At 47.0% G+C, this 13,598-nt stretch overlaps 1 protein-coding gene across 1 annotated transcript; it reads right to left on the bottom strand.

Annotated features, from left to right (window-relative positions):
• Positions 1-3,930: 3,930 nt before the first annotated feature.
• On the bottom strand, positions 3,931-11,019 carry LOC148532351 (ankyrin repeat domain-containing protein 9-like). Its single transcript, XM_088467957.1, has one exon. The coding sequence runs from the start codon at positions 10,722-10,724 to the stop codon at positions 9,792-9,794; it is 933 nt and encodes a 310-aa protein (XP_088324083.1). The 5' UTR covers positions 10,725-11,019; the 3' UTR covers positions 3,931-9,791.
• Between the last annotated feature and the right edge of the window lie 2,579 nt (positions 11,020-13,598).

Here is a 13,598-nt window from a genome sequence, read left to right on the forward strand (position 1 = left end):
ATCGACATCACATTTGTAATTATGCATGCCAGCTCTACAATTGCTCTGTTTCCCGCTTCTGCTTGTAATGTTTCCCTTTGGGTGACGGTTTCTTTTATCTGCTGTAATCTTTCTTCGCAGTAAGACTTACCTGTACAGCGTCCGGTTGCCTTGACAACCAGGAGAGCCGCTTAGTTATGATGTCATCAGTGGAAGACGCTCCCTGCAACGTGCAGGCGCGCGGAACCACTCCTGACAGTGTACAGTCACCGGGTGAACCTACTTAAGGTACCTCTCGCATATTTGTTTTTAATGTATCCTTGACAAAAGGGCTGTATACGCCCTGAAACGTTGGATTAAACCACTTTTTGCATTATAAGACCTTCAGTGCCGCCTACATTTTTCTTCCAAATACTGTTTACAAGGAAAGCACGTAGGCAATAATACCACTGGATACACATGAGTGCCGGACCATTTGGAGACTATATATATATATATATATATATATATATATATATATATATATTATATATATGTCTATATATATATATATATATATGTGTAGGGGTTGTAGAGGCGCACTAGGTTACAACGTGACACTCAGATATACACAATTTCAATATTTAAATAAATAAATCACCATATGTGACACACCTCAAAATATCATTGAGTGGCTGCTCCAAAATAGTGATAGGGAATGGCACCCACAGTGAATAATATGAAGTGAAAAAAAAGGAGCGCCTACTAGTGTCAAATAAACTTTATAAAACAAACACAGAAAGTGAAAAAAAGGTCCGTGATAAATCCACTACTTATCTGGAAAGATGTTCTTCGGTCAAATGACCATTGGGAGTAATATGAAAAAGAAGAACAAAAAAGAAAACAACATAGTGTGTACCATCCTATACTGTGTATTACTTCATATATCAACTAGACCCTTTTCTGAAATGATTCCTTTACCAAGGAAATTTTTTTGAGGTACATTCCAGGGTCAGAAACAGATGAATTAAAAGCAATTTTAATGACACAGTATTCAACAATGGTAAAAAAACACACGTACAAGACATAAAAATGATCAATGCTTATCTGTCCATATATGAGGGGTCAGTGAACAGCAATCCCATAGTTCACTGCGGGACCCGGAAGCCGGAGCTCAGGAGTGAGCTCCGTCCTCCGGCTGTCGCTGATGCTGGGAGGGGGGGCAGCGCCGATCAGCAGCGCTCCTTCTCCATGCAGCTCCTCCTCAGCAGTGCCTGGAACAGACGGGTGACAATGGAGCCAGGTGCCCCCTTCAGGGCTGGCGCCCGTCAGCAAATGACTCCATTGTCTCCGGGAGTTCCACCACTGAAGGCACCACTGGGGGGAGGTTAGGGTTAGGCAGTAAGGGGGAGGGTTAGGGTTAAGCACTAAGGGGGAGGTTAGGGTTAGGCACTAAGCGGGGAGGGTTCGGTTTAGGCACTTACCGGGAGGGTAAGGGTTGGGGTGCGGGATAGGGAGGGTTAGTATGAGGGTACATAAAAAGAGGTTTAGGGGGTAAATAGGACAGGGGAACAGTACTCACCATTCCCCTGTCGGGATTCCAACCATCGTAAATGCCGCTGTCACTGTACTGACAGCCGACATCTCCGTTGGTATTACATACCGATTCCTTCAGAGATGTACACTAACCTGATAGCGCACATCTCCGATGGTGGGAGGACTGAGCATGTGCAGCTATCCAGCTGTGAGTTCGCTCGCAGAGCCTCCCAACCAATTCCTGATTAACAGGCTGCGGCGTTTGGGAGGCGGCAGTGTTCCCCTGAAACGGGAGGGTGTTGTCCCAGTTTTTCAGGAGGAATGAGGGCAGGGTCTGCCTCGCAAACCACCAAGGCCTGTACAGGCTGCGGTAATGTTCAGCTACAACAGCCTGGCGGCCAAAGGGACAACAATCGCGACCGATGGTCGCAATTGTTCTGATGGTAATTCCAGGCTGCGACCTGACACCACCTTCTGCATTTGCATTTTAAATGGACGGAATTGCACCTGCGCTAGTGTAAAAGTAACAGTAAATGTTTGCACTATTTATTTGGAAACATGTTAAATAAATATGTATTTTGTGCTGGAATTGGGCTGACAGCCTCATTATTATGTAACACCTTCTAGCAGCTCTCTCTTTCTCTCTTTGTAACTGTCTCGTAAATGATGACGCTATAATTTAAATTTTAAACCATAGCCCCCAACCCCTGTCCCCCGTCTTAAGTGCCTTAAGTGCTGCATTATTCCAGCTTGTGGGGAGGGCCTACATTTCAATTCGGGATGCCGACATTCGGGATCCCGGTGGTCAGAAATGCCGGCATCCCGACAGGGTTAGTATAACAACGCTGTGCATACTTGCCGACAATCAGCTCCAGCCTTCCGGGAGGGAGCTGATTGTCGGCTAACAGCGGGGGGCAGGGCCGGCCATTGACGTCACATTGGGGGCAGAGCCGGGGGGCGGGACCGGCCATTGACGGCACATTGTGGGCGGAGCTGGGGGCGAGGACGCATGATCGTGTCATCGTGGCCCCGCCCCCTCTTCATTATGCCCCCCCCCCCGCTGTGGGGTTTCTAGTTTTTTTCGGGGGGGATGTCGGGAGGGTCGCAGGCTTCCGGAAGGCTTGCCTGCCTTTCCGGGGGGCCAGGAGCGGCACCCGAAAATCAGGAGGCTCCCGGCCAAATCAGGAGGGTAGGCAAGCCTGACGCTGTGTTGGTCGGTATCCTAACCCTCCCCCTGTCCCTACTCTAACCCTCCCTCCTTGGTGCTTGAACCTAACCTCCCCCCTAGTGCCTAAACCTAACCCCCCCTTCCCGTACCCTAAACCTAACCTACCCCTAGTGCCTAACCCTAACCCCTAAACCCAGTACTTACCTTTGGGTATTCTGGCGGTCGGGATGCCGGCGCCAGGTTTCTGACTAGTGTCGGGATTCCGGCATTTGCAAACTGACCGCCGGAATGCTAGCGGTCTGGATATTGACCACGTCCCATCATTGACTGTGATGGCAATGGTGCTGGGCAGATGCGGTAGGGGGTCCTATTTACACATTGTGACCCCATCTGAGCCGTATGGTGGGCATGGGGAAAGTGACTGTGTGGACAGATACCTTCCCATTGGACCATACAATCACATGTCTGTCATCATGCAGACAATTTGACGATCTGCATTTTCATACCCACCCCAGACTGTGCGCACATGGGTGTAGTAGGTATTACCAAATCCCGAGAGTGGCAGCCCGGCAAGGGTGAAGATCCTGATCGTCCCTAAGGTAAGTATCGCTAACCTAATTCTACCCCCTAGCCCTAACCCTCCCTTAGGGGTGCCTAACCCTAATCTCCCCCCCAAGTGTCTAACCCTAATCCCCCCTCTAAGTGCCTAAACCTAACCCCCCCTTCTCCGCTGCCTAAACCTTAGTCCCCCGGGGGGTGCCTAACCCTAACCTCCCCCCCGGGGGTGCCTAACCCTAACCCCCCCTTCCCCTAGCCTAAACCTTACCCTCCCGGGGGGGTGCCTAACCCTAACTCCCCCCTGGAGCCCTAAACCTAAGCGCGGCTGTCTGCCCCCGGTGCCTGGCTTACCTTCGTTTGGTATGCCGGGCGTCGGTCTTCCGGCATATGGTTGATGACAGGCATCGAGTTTTTGACGCCTGTCATTAGTACCACACCGGGATTAGAGAGTCTGGAAGCCGACGGTCGGCATTTAGACCGTCAGCTTCCAGACTACATCCCGCGCACATCACCGACTTGCCACACTGGGGCCTGAGGCACCCCCCTGCAGCCCTGTCTAGGATTTACCTATTGTATTGTATACACCTATTGATGTATTATTTCTGCAGTTATTCATTGCAATTTAAGAAAATAGAGAAATAAAGGTTACAATACAACTAGTAAAGGAAACATACATCCAATTTATAAATAGTGTTTTATTTTCACTTTGTGTTTGTATAAATATTTGAGCATATGAACATTAGTTATTCTGCACAAAAAGGTATTTATCTGCATATTTCAACATATTAAGCTGCCATATTGCTTGTTTAGGCAAAGTATAATAGAAAATGCCAAAAAAAAACAGTCTCATAATTGTGCGTGATTACAAAGTCCTGCCTAGGACCAAAACCACCCGATTCCATACACACATACTTTATTTATACACTCTTATCATTCCTGTAATCTTATTCATTGTTCTCCCTTTACCCTTATTTAATTAGCTCAAGGGGAATCAGAACAGTCCTTATTACCTGTGGCGCTTTTGCGCGTTGTAATGTTTTTATTATACAGGTTTTTCCATAAAAGCGCAAACTGCATTAAAGCAAATGTAGCGATGCCACGTCACAGAGAGCGATTAGCGATATTGCGGAACACTTGTGGTGCCATATAAATAAATAATAATAATATTAATATTGCAATTTCATAGATGACTTAATGACTCCGGTATCTGGACAGCTGGTCGACAGGTTCAACATTCAGAATACCGACATGGGGGCATATTTAATTAGGTGCGAAAAGTCCCGTTCTTTTCGCATGCCGCACTTTTTGGCGACTTCGCATGTTTTAGCCGCGGAAACTTTTCGTGTGCGCCCCCACTATTCGCCGTATTAAATTCCAAAGGATGCGAAAACGCGCCCCGGCGAAACTCAAACAGGCGAAAAGTGCTGAGGGTTTTGGGGAAATCAGCCTGACACCCCCCAAAAAGATGCACTAACATTGGGGATCAGTATAGATGTCCCTGATTAGCCCCCTGGAGCTTTTTGGGGTACTTAAGTGCTTTCAATTGCCTCTATATAGTGTCTTTGCACAAGTGGTGAAGAATAGCATTTAGTAGTTTTTTTCCAGAAAATAACTAGTCCCAGCAAATTTGGGGTACATGAAAATTGGTGCAAACATGGTTAAAAATTACTAAAGTGAGGTCTTAAAAAACGTTAAAAACGCACCTTCAGCAAGCACCTGCAATCAAAAAAACACCTTCCCTACACTTGCAGACCCCACCCCCCCAAAGTCTATTTTATTAGTTTTGTGCCCCAATTTTGAACTTTTTAGCCCCCTTTTTCAAAGTAATTTTTTGGGGTGTTCTTTATTACTTTTTAGAATTTTTTTTGAAGCAGTTTTCCTTTGAGGACCTGTCCTGAGGGTGCAGGGTGGTTTCCCACCTTTACACCCCAAAACCACAATTCTGCACTTTTTTCCGACAGCTATTCATAGGCAAAACTTTTCCAACGGGTACATTGCATTGCATTTTCACACCAGCGAAAAGCCGCAACAATTGAATACGGGGATAAGTTTCCGCTGGTGCAATTACATCACCGGCGAAACTTTATCGCAAAAAAACGGCTTTTCGCTGCTAATTGAATACGGCCCATGGTCTTTTGATCGCCAAATATCTCGACATGCAAACAAAAGTTTGACATGTCTATTTTGCGGGTTAGGGATAGGTTTACCATACTTGCCTACCCTCCCGATTTGGTCGGGAGCCTCCCGAAAATCGGGCTGCTCCCTCCCGGAAGGGGCAGCCAGATTGTCGGCAAGTATGGTTTACAGTTAGGCTAAAATAAGCATAAAAACATATGTCGACATTCTGGTGTCACGATACATGTCGACATAATGAACATATCGACATGTTAACCATGTCGCCCTTGTTGCATGTCGGCATATTGGTCGTAGACCTAAAGTCCATGTTGACATTCTGACTGTTGACTATTCATACTACACCCAACACTCCAAAGGGGAAAATAATCATTACAATAGAGAACACCGATGACATTAATATACAATATAAACATAGGGGTAAATTTACTAAGATGGGGGTTCTATTAAGAAGTGATGTTGCCCATATCGACCAATCAGATTCTACTTCTCATTTATATAGCACCTTCTAGAAGATCATACCTGGAATCTGATGGGTTGCTATGGGCAACATCACTTCTTAATAGAACTTTAATCTTAGTAAATGTACCCCCTAGCCTCTAGCAGACAAGGGACACTTTTTTTTTTTTTTAACCAGCAAGAACATCTGTGTATTTTGGTGTAATGTCCATTTAAAGCAAACTGTAGATCTCCTATAAAGGCCAGATGGCAGTAATTATCTGGCAGAATGTCGCTTTAACGTGGAACTTAACCAATAAAGTGACTTGTAATAGTGGTAAAGTGATAACTGCAATATTTTGAACAGGAACAGTTCTGTATACCCAGATTAAAAATGTCCTTCTTTTACATGATACCCTTTTGAAGACCCTGTAAAGGAGATAGAGGTGGGATATGCGGGGGAGCAGCGCTGTGAATAGTGTCATGGCGACCCCACCCGCCACCGTGGAATTCCATGATTTGTGGCATCGCACAGCAAGAGAGGGGGGCACTGTGACATGATTTGCCGCACACTGCGTCATCAAGCCCCCTAGATTGCCTTGAAGATGGAGTGCAGGAGAACTCTCTGACATTTGGGGATCTCCCGAACATCCCTGAAGAAAAGGCAAGTTACTCACTGCACACTGCCATATTTATAAATAAGCCAACACTAGGCAACTTTTTTTTTTTTTTTCAAAATTGATAATGACTGTTTTGCTGTAAAATAAAATAATGATTGTATTGTATGATTGTTTAGTACATGACTGTAATCAGATCAGTAGGTGACTGCTTCGACATACAGAATCCAGGGCGTTAGCCTCAACCATGAAACAACCAGATCTGTACAGCTCCAGTTAAGCAATCGGGTTGAACAATTAGATCTGGCTGTGTATGGGCGTCATGATGGACTCACGGAAGATGCCGCTTCTGCTCACAGTGGGGGCAGATTTTGTGGAATGGACAATGTGAAGCCAATTAATCAGGAGCTAGGAGCTAGCGATATCCCTGACCTATAAGGCAAAAGTTCCTAGGCAGCATTACTGCCTGGGTGGGCCATTTGCAGCACACCGTGGGGGTCTATCCTGCACCTATTATATATCCGCCACTGACCGTACCACATATCTCACTGACGTGACTAGTTCCTAGAGAAATGATGGGGTACATTATCGTGTCTTATTACAGATGATTTATTTTACCTCTTCGCTTGTGCTCTATAAGATTTATAAAATAAAACCGACAATCAGAGCTAGAGATATTTTTGCTTTGAGTCTATACAGCACATTGCAACCCCTCCGGGCTATATAATCCGGTACATTGTCATCTCAGGTGCTCTCTAAAGTGTCATAGGTGTATATTTACTAAAGCGAGAGCTTTTAGAAGTGGAGATGTTACCCATAGCAACCAATCAGATTCTACTTAACATTTAACTAGCACTTTCTGGAAGATAATAGCTAGAATCTGATTGGTTGCTATGGGCAACATCGACACTTCTAAAATCTCTCACTTTAGTAAAGATAGCCCCATGGTGTTTTCATGTTTAGTTCCACTTTAAAGCTAAAGTCTTACACCATGACTGTGGGTCCGATTCAAAGGTGGACGCAGTGCCGTTGATTGCGTAGTTGAGCGATTATTTTTGCACTGCGCAGCGCACTTGCGTATGAGTCGCACTGCGGATGCGCCGAGTTTTTTTAACGATGGCGACTGCAGTGTGGACTTAGACACAGAGAGATTACCAGTCAGTGATCATTTGGGGGAGTGGCGAGTGGAATGCAGGCGCGTACCGACTATTTTGGGGGGGTGTCTCAGCCTGCGACTGCGTATTCGTACGCAGTTGTAAAGGCTCCAGTGGGTCACTTCCCATGGGCATGCTGATCAATCATACTATGCAAGTGGCCAGTGGCCGTCTCTGTACAAATTCTAACAGTTGCGGCAGTAAGATATTTTCGCAGAACCGCTGAGACTGGAAACGATTTCTTTCAACCTATGAATCAGGCCCTATGGGGGAGATGTACTAAGCTCTGGGAAGTGATAAAGTGGAGAATAATAAACGACCAACCAATCAGCTCCCAACTGTCATGTTACAGGCTGTGTTTGAAAAATGACAGTTAGGTGCTGATTGGTTGTTATTTTATCACTCCCCAATTTATCACTTTCCAGAGCTTAGTACATCTGCCCCAAACATGAGCAACATTAATAAAACCAAGAACAATGAAGGAAGGGCGTGGGTTTCAACAGGAGCCGACGTTTTAAACGATTGGTGTTACTCTAGTAACCTGTATGAAGAAGGGCATTGCGTAGACATTGATAGCGGCAGCACAAATATTGGGGGTGCTTCTATCTGTTCTGCAATAATATGCAAAATTCTGAGTCACATGCAATGCGGTGTTCATGGAGCTGAGCGATTTTTGTTGGTACTGCGCGTGTGCGTAGATCCCTAAAAACTTGCACAGCGCATGCGTGCCACGGTGTGTGCGCACACAGGCGCAGTTGCGATGTCCCTGGGCGCTGGCTATTCAGACGCACTGGGCATGCAGCTGAAGTGTTTACACACACCGACGCTCAATCGTTCACTCTGGAGTCCAGAGACGGAAAATCTACACCTGCCATAGGGGCTACTGCAGGTTTCAATGGTGCAACCGATGTTGGCGTCTAAACACGGTATTACGGTATAGGATCTAAAGGCACACAAAGTGGGTGTCTCAGGCCAGGGGAAGGGCCGAAACTGGCCACAGCATAAATAAACTCACAGGCGCAACTATGGCAAAAGGCGGAAAAGCGATCGCCGCAGCGCGCCCACTCAAAAACCACCCCTCAACGTGCTACAGAAATGTCACACAAACGCAGATCATGCAAAGCGACCCTTAGCAAACCCCTTTAGAACACAGCGCAGTCTCTACACTACTGCTGGCTGCATTAAACGTGTGGGGCGCCCCTTATACATAAGGCGCAGTGGGGCGCCCCTTAATCCCTCCTTATATACTACTAGGATCTCTCCAATAAAAAGGTGACAAGGAAAATAGAAAAACACCAGAAACTGTTATGCGTTATTATTTTTGCGATTTTAGCAACGCTTTCCTCCAGGGTCGGTTTTATAAATGTTGCACTATGTATGCACAAAAGAAGATACACACCGTTATATATAATATATACAGAACTGACAATAACACAACATCTACACATGCAAGTATTTACTTCTTAGATACAAAAACAAACCCCATTGGCATCACCCTTTGCCCCTTTGAGGGCTATAAAATATTCTTTGATTTCTTTCTACCACCCAATAAATATATATATGTATATATCTAAATCTATATATGCTGTATACACTTTACTTACATATTTTACCCTATTCACAAATAATAATAATATATATTTATGTGCATATTATATGCAGATTTGTGCACATACCATTTTGCCAGCTGCTTTGCTATTTGCAATGTACAGGCAGCGCTGAAAGCAAGATTAAATAGTTAAGGGGTTAATAAAAAAATCTAGTGGCAATTGCCGCCTTAAAAACAAGAGTCAGGGACTCGTGACTGTCTGGATGCTATTGGACTGTAACTCCTGGTTTGCTGGATAGGACTGGGAGTATCAGAGCATGCTTTGTGTTGTGGTTCATCGTTATCTGTAGGACCATCGACATTCTCAGCCTGTTATTACTCCTCTGCAAACACCAATTCAAATTATAATGCAAATGCTACACTTGTAATTAATTTTTTCCAAGGCCTCATTATCCTCTATGTGTTAGTCGGTGTTCTCCCATAAAGCTCATTGATTAATGCTAATGCAACCACAGCCCCTTCTGAGGACAAATAGTCAGTAACACGTCTGCAGTGGTCGAAATTAATTGACTGCGCACATTACAATGTATTTAATATATTAAGGGAATGGGGGGGGGGGAGCATCAGGAGGAGGGTGGCCTTGATCGGATTCTCCAGCCAACCACAATCCATGCCTGAAGTTAATCTGGGCCAGGTAATGGCTTTAATGCATGAGGTATGGGGAGAGCCTGGATGCTCTGTGGGAAGTTGGATGGAGAGAGACAACGGAGGACTTTCTGCATGGCTGTCAGGTACAATGTTGCAGGTGTGTTGCCCACCAGGTAATCAAATTTATCCTCCCCCAGCAAGGGAGTCCAAAATTTGGGATTGTCCTGCAGTATTTTCCTCATCTTGAAGTTCAGGGAAGGGGAGAAGAGCAGCAGATAGTACAAACACAGTTTTTTAGACTCCACGTTGACCTTCGAGCTCCAAAGCTGCTCCAAAATGATATCCAGAGGGGTTTCCCCTTTGCGGTCCATGATCTTTGGAGACGCCCCATTGCCTAGGAGGATGAGGACAGTTTCGGCGCTCAAGAGCTCGCAGGCCAGGTGGAGGGGGGTCTTGCCGTCCGACAGGTGGAAGCAGCTCGCCCTGTTGACGTAGGAGTGGAGGCTCGGCAGCTTGTGGGAGATCTTAATGATCAGGATCAAGATGTCCCTCCGGTCATAGGTGACCGCCAGGGCTAGGTGGAGGGCGGATGGAGGACAGCAGCAGAATTTGATCCCTGGCACCTTGAGGGCTTCCTCTGGGAAGTGAGACAGCAGATACTGGGCGTAGCGCAGGTGATTATGCACCACTGCGTACATCAGAGCGTCGGATGGAGAGTAGCTCCTCATCGTAGCATCTTCCTCCCAGTGAAAATATTCCATAGTCCTCATCTCCTCTAATTTCCACACAGGCTCTTGGTCCCGCACAGCCTGGTAGAACATGTAGGAATAGAACTTGCATTGCTCGTCCTGCAAGCTGACCTGGTTGCTACACATGTCTGCTGCGCCGATCAGGCTGGAACAAAGAGAATACTCACAGATTAATTGTGGGGAACCACAACGGGAATCTTTATCTGCCACCGTCATACACTCATTGCATAGAGAAGGGAGGCAGGCAGCATCTCCTCACACCACCATGGCAGCAGGTTCATGTTGTAGGAACAAGCCTGGGGGTTAACGCTTCCAGTCCTGGCCTCTTTTGCTATGGTCCTCTCCTCCATATGTGACACACGCTGGCACAGGACCCCTGCAGAACGCAGCTATCAGCCAGCAGTCTGGCAGCATCCAATGCCCCTCTTAACCTCTTCCAGGAGGAGAGCCCTCCCTTTCTCTGACATTCCCTATGTGCACATAACGTGGATGTGCTGCTGCAGGCTCACCTCCCCACTCTCACTGCTTACTGCAGTGGTAGCAGCCAGTTTGAGCTGTTCTGCATGCACTGGATGTGTGAGGGGGGCTGGGGGGAGCATACAATCAGCTTACATGACTTGCACTGTGTCTGACGGAGGCCGCCTCTCACTGCTAAGCACACTCTTTCCTCTGAAGGCATTGCACACGCTGCAGAACAAATAAAATAGGGGTCACCGCCATTCACAGGGTCATGAGGGTAGCATGAGGAATATAAATAATCAATGACAACAGAGGGGACGAAAAAGGTAATTTATACAACAGGGGACTCAAATAAAACAATACATTTGGGGGTCATTGATGAATCTCTGGTGCAGCTTAGGTGTCCTGCAAGTGTGACTGTAACATAAGGGTAACTGCAGACTGCTCACCTCTTTTTTACGGATGTGCATCTCTCTTTCCACTAAATATCAGCGTCTATTGCACCGAATGGGAGCCAACCTGGATATGTGAGATATGTATAACTGGTTGGTAAAGGATGATATATCTTGAGACATGCCAGATTTAAAGTGGCCACGTACTGTAAGCAATATAACCATTACAGGTTTTAGTCATAATCCTGACAGTGAGGATTTTGGCGCTCAGAATGCCGACATCGGAATCACGACACCAGCCAGAATCCCGGTGTCAGCAACCCGAAGGCCGGAATCCCGACGGTAAGTAGTGGGGTTAGGGGGAGGGATGGGAGAAGGGTTAGGCACTGAGGGGAGGGTTAAGGTTAGGCATTAGAGGGTTAGAGTTAGGCATTAGAGGGAGAGGGTTAGGGTTAGGCATTAGAGGGGAGGGTTAGGGTTAGACATTAGAGGGGAGGGTTAGGGTTAGGCATTAGAGGGGGAGGGTTAGGGTTAGGCATTAGAGGGGAGGGTTAGGGTTAGGCATTAGAGAGAGAGGGTTAGGGTTAGGCATTAGAGGGGGAGGGTTAGGGTTAGGCATTAGAGGGGAGGGTTAGGGTTAGGCATTAGAGGGGGAGGGTTAGGGTTAGGCATTAGAGGGGGAGGGTTAGGCATTAGAGGGAGAGGGTTAGAGTTAGGCATTAGAGGGAGAGGGTTAGGGTTAGGCATTAGAGGGAGAGGGTTAGAGTTAGGCATTAGAGGGAAAGGGTTAGGGTTAGGCATTAGAGGGGAGGGTTAGGCATTAGAGGGAGAGGGTTAGGCATTAGAGGGGGAGGGTTAGGCATTAGAGGGGGAGGGTTAGGGTTAGGCATTAGAGGGAGAGGGTTAGGGTTAGGCATTAGAGGGAGAGGGTTAGAGTTAGGCATTAGAGGGAAAGGGTTAGGGTTAGGCATTAGAGGGGGAGGGTTAGGCATTAGAGTGGGAGGGTTATGGTTAGGCATTAGAGGGAGAGGGTTAGAGTTAGGCATTAGAGGGAAAGGGTTAGGGTTAGGCTTTAGAGGGAGAGGGTTAGGCATTAGAGGGGGAGGGTTAGGCATTAGAGGGAGAGGGTTAGGGTTAGGCATTAGAGGGGAGGGTTAGGCATTAGAGGAAGAGGGTTAGGCATTAGTGGGAGAGGGTTAGGGTTAGGCATTAGAGGGAGAGGGTTAGGCATTAGAGGGAGAGGGTTAGGCATTAGAGGGGGAGGGTTAGGGTTAGGCATTAGAGGGAGAGGGTTAGGGTTAGGCATTAGAGGGAGAGGGTTAGGCATTAGAGGGAGAGGGTTAGGCATTAGAGGGGGAGGGTTAGACATTAGAGGGAGAGGGTTAGGTATTAGAGGGAGAGGGTTAGGGTTAGGCATTAGAGGGAGAGGGTTAGGGTTAGGCATTAGAGGGAGAGGGTTAGGCATTAGAGGGGGAGGGTTAGGCATTAGAGGGAGAGGGTTACAGTTAGGCATTAGAGGGTTAGGGTTAGGCATTAGAGGGAGAGGGTTAGGCATTAGAGGGAGAGGGTTAGGGTTAGGCATTAGAGGGGACGGTTAGGCATTAGAGGGTTAGGGTTAGGCATTAGAGGGGGAGGGTTAGGGTTAGGCATTAGAGGGAGAGGGTTAGGCATTAGAGGGGGAGGGTTAGGGTTAGGCATTAGAGGGAGAGGGTTAGGCATTAGAGGAGAGGGTTAGGGTTATGCATTAGAGGGAGAGGTTTAGGCATTAGAGGGAGAGGGTTAGAGTTAGGCATTAGAGGGTTAGGGTTAGGCATTAGAGGGAGAGGGTTAGGCATTAGAGGGTTAGGGTTAGGCATTAGAGGGAGAGGGTTAGGGTTAGGCATTAGAGGGGACGGTTAGGCATTAGAGGGTTAGGGTTAGGCATTAGAGGGGGAGGATTAGGGTTAGGCATTAGAGGGAGAGGGTTAGGCATTAGAGGGGGAGGGTTATGGTTAGGCATTAGAGGGAGAGGGTTAGGCATTAGAGGAGAGGGTTAGGGTTAGGCATTAGAGGGAGAGGGTTAGGGTTAGGCAATAGAGGGAGAGGGTTAGGCATTAGAGGAGAGGGTTAGGGTTAGGCATTAGAGTGGGAGGGTTAGGCATTAGAGGGGGAGGGTTAGGCATTTGAGGGTTAGAGTTAGGCATTTGAGGGAGAGGGCTAGGGTTAGGCATTAGAGGGGGAGGGTTAGGCTTTAGAGGGG

The sequence above is a fragment of the Taudactylus pleione genome, unplaced genomic scaffold (assembly GCF_031769625.1).
Source record: "Taudactylus pleione unplaced genomic scaffold, aTauple2 ptg000079l, whole genome shotgun sequence".
NCBI classification, from domain to species: domain Eukaryota; kingdom Metazoa; phylum Chordata; class Amphibia; order Anura; family Myobatrachidae; genus Taudactylus; species Taudactylus pleione.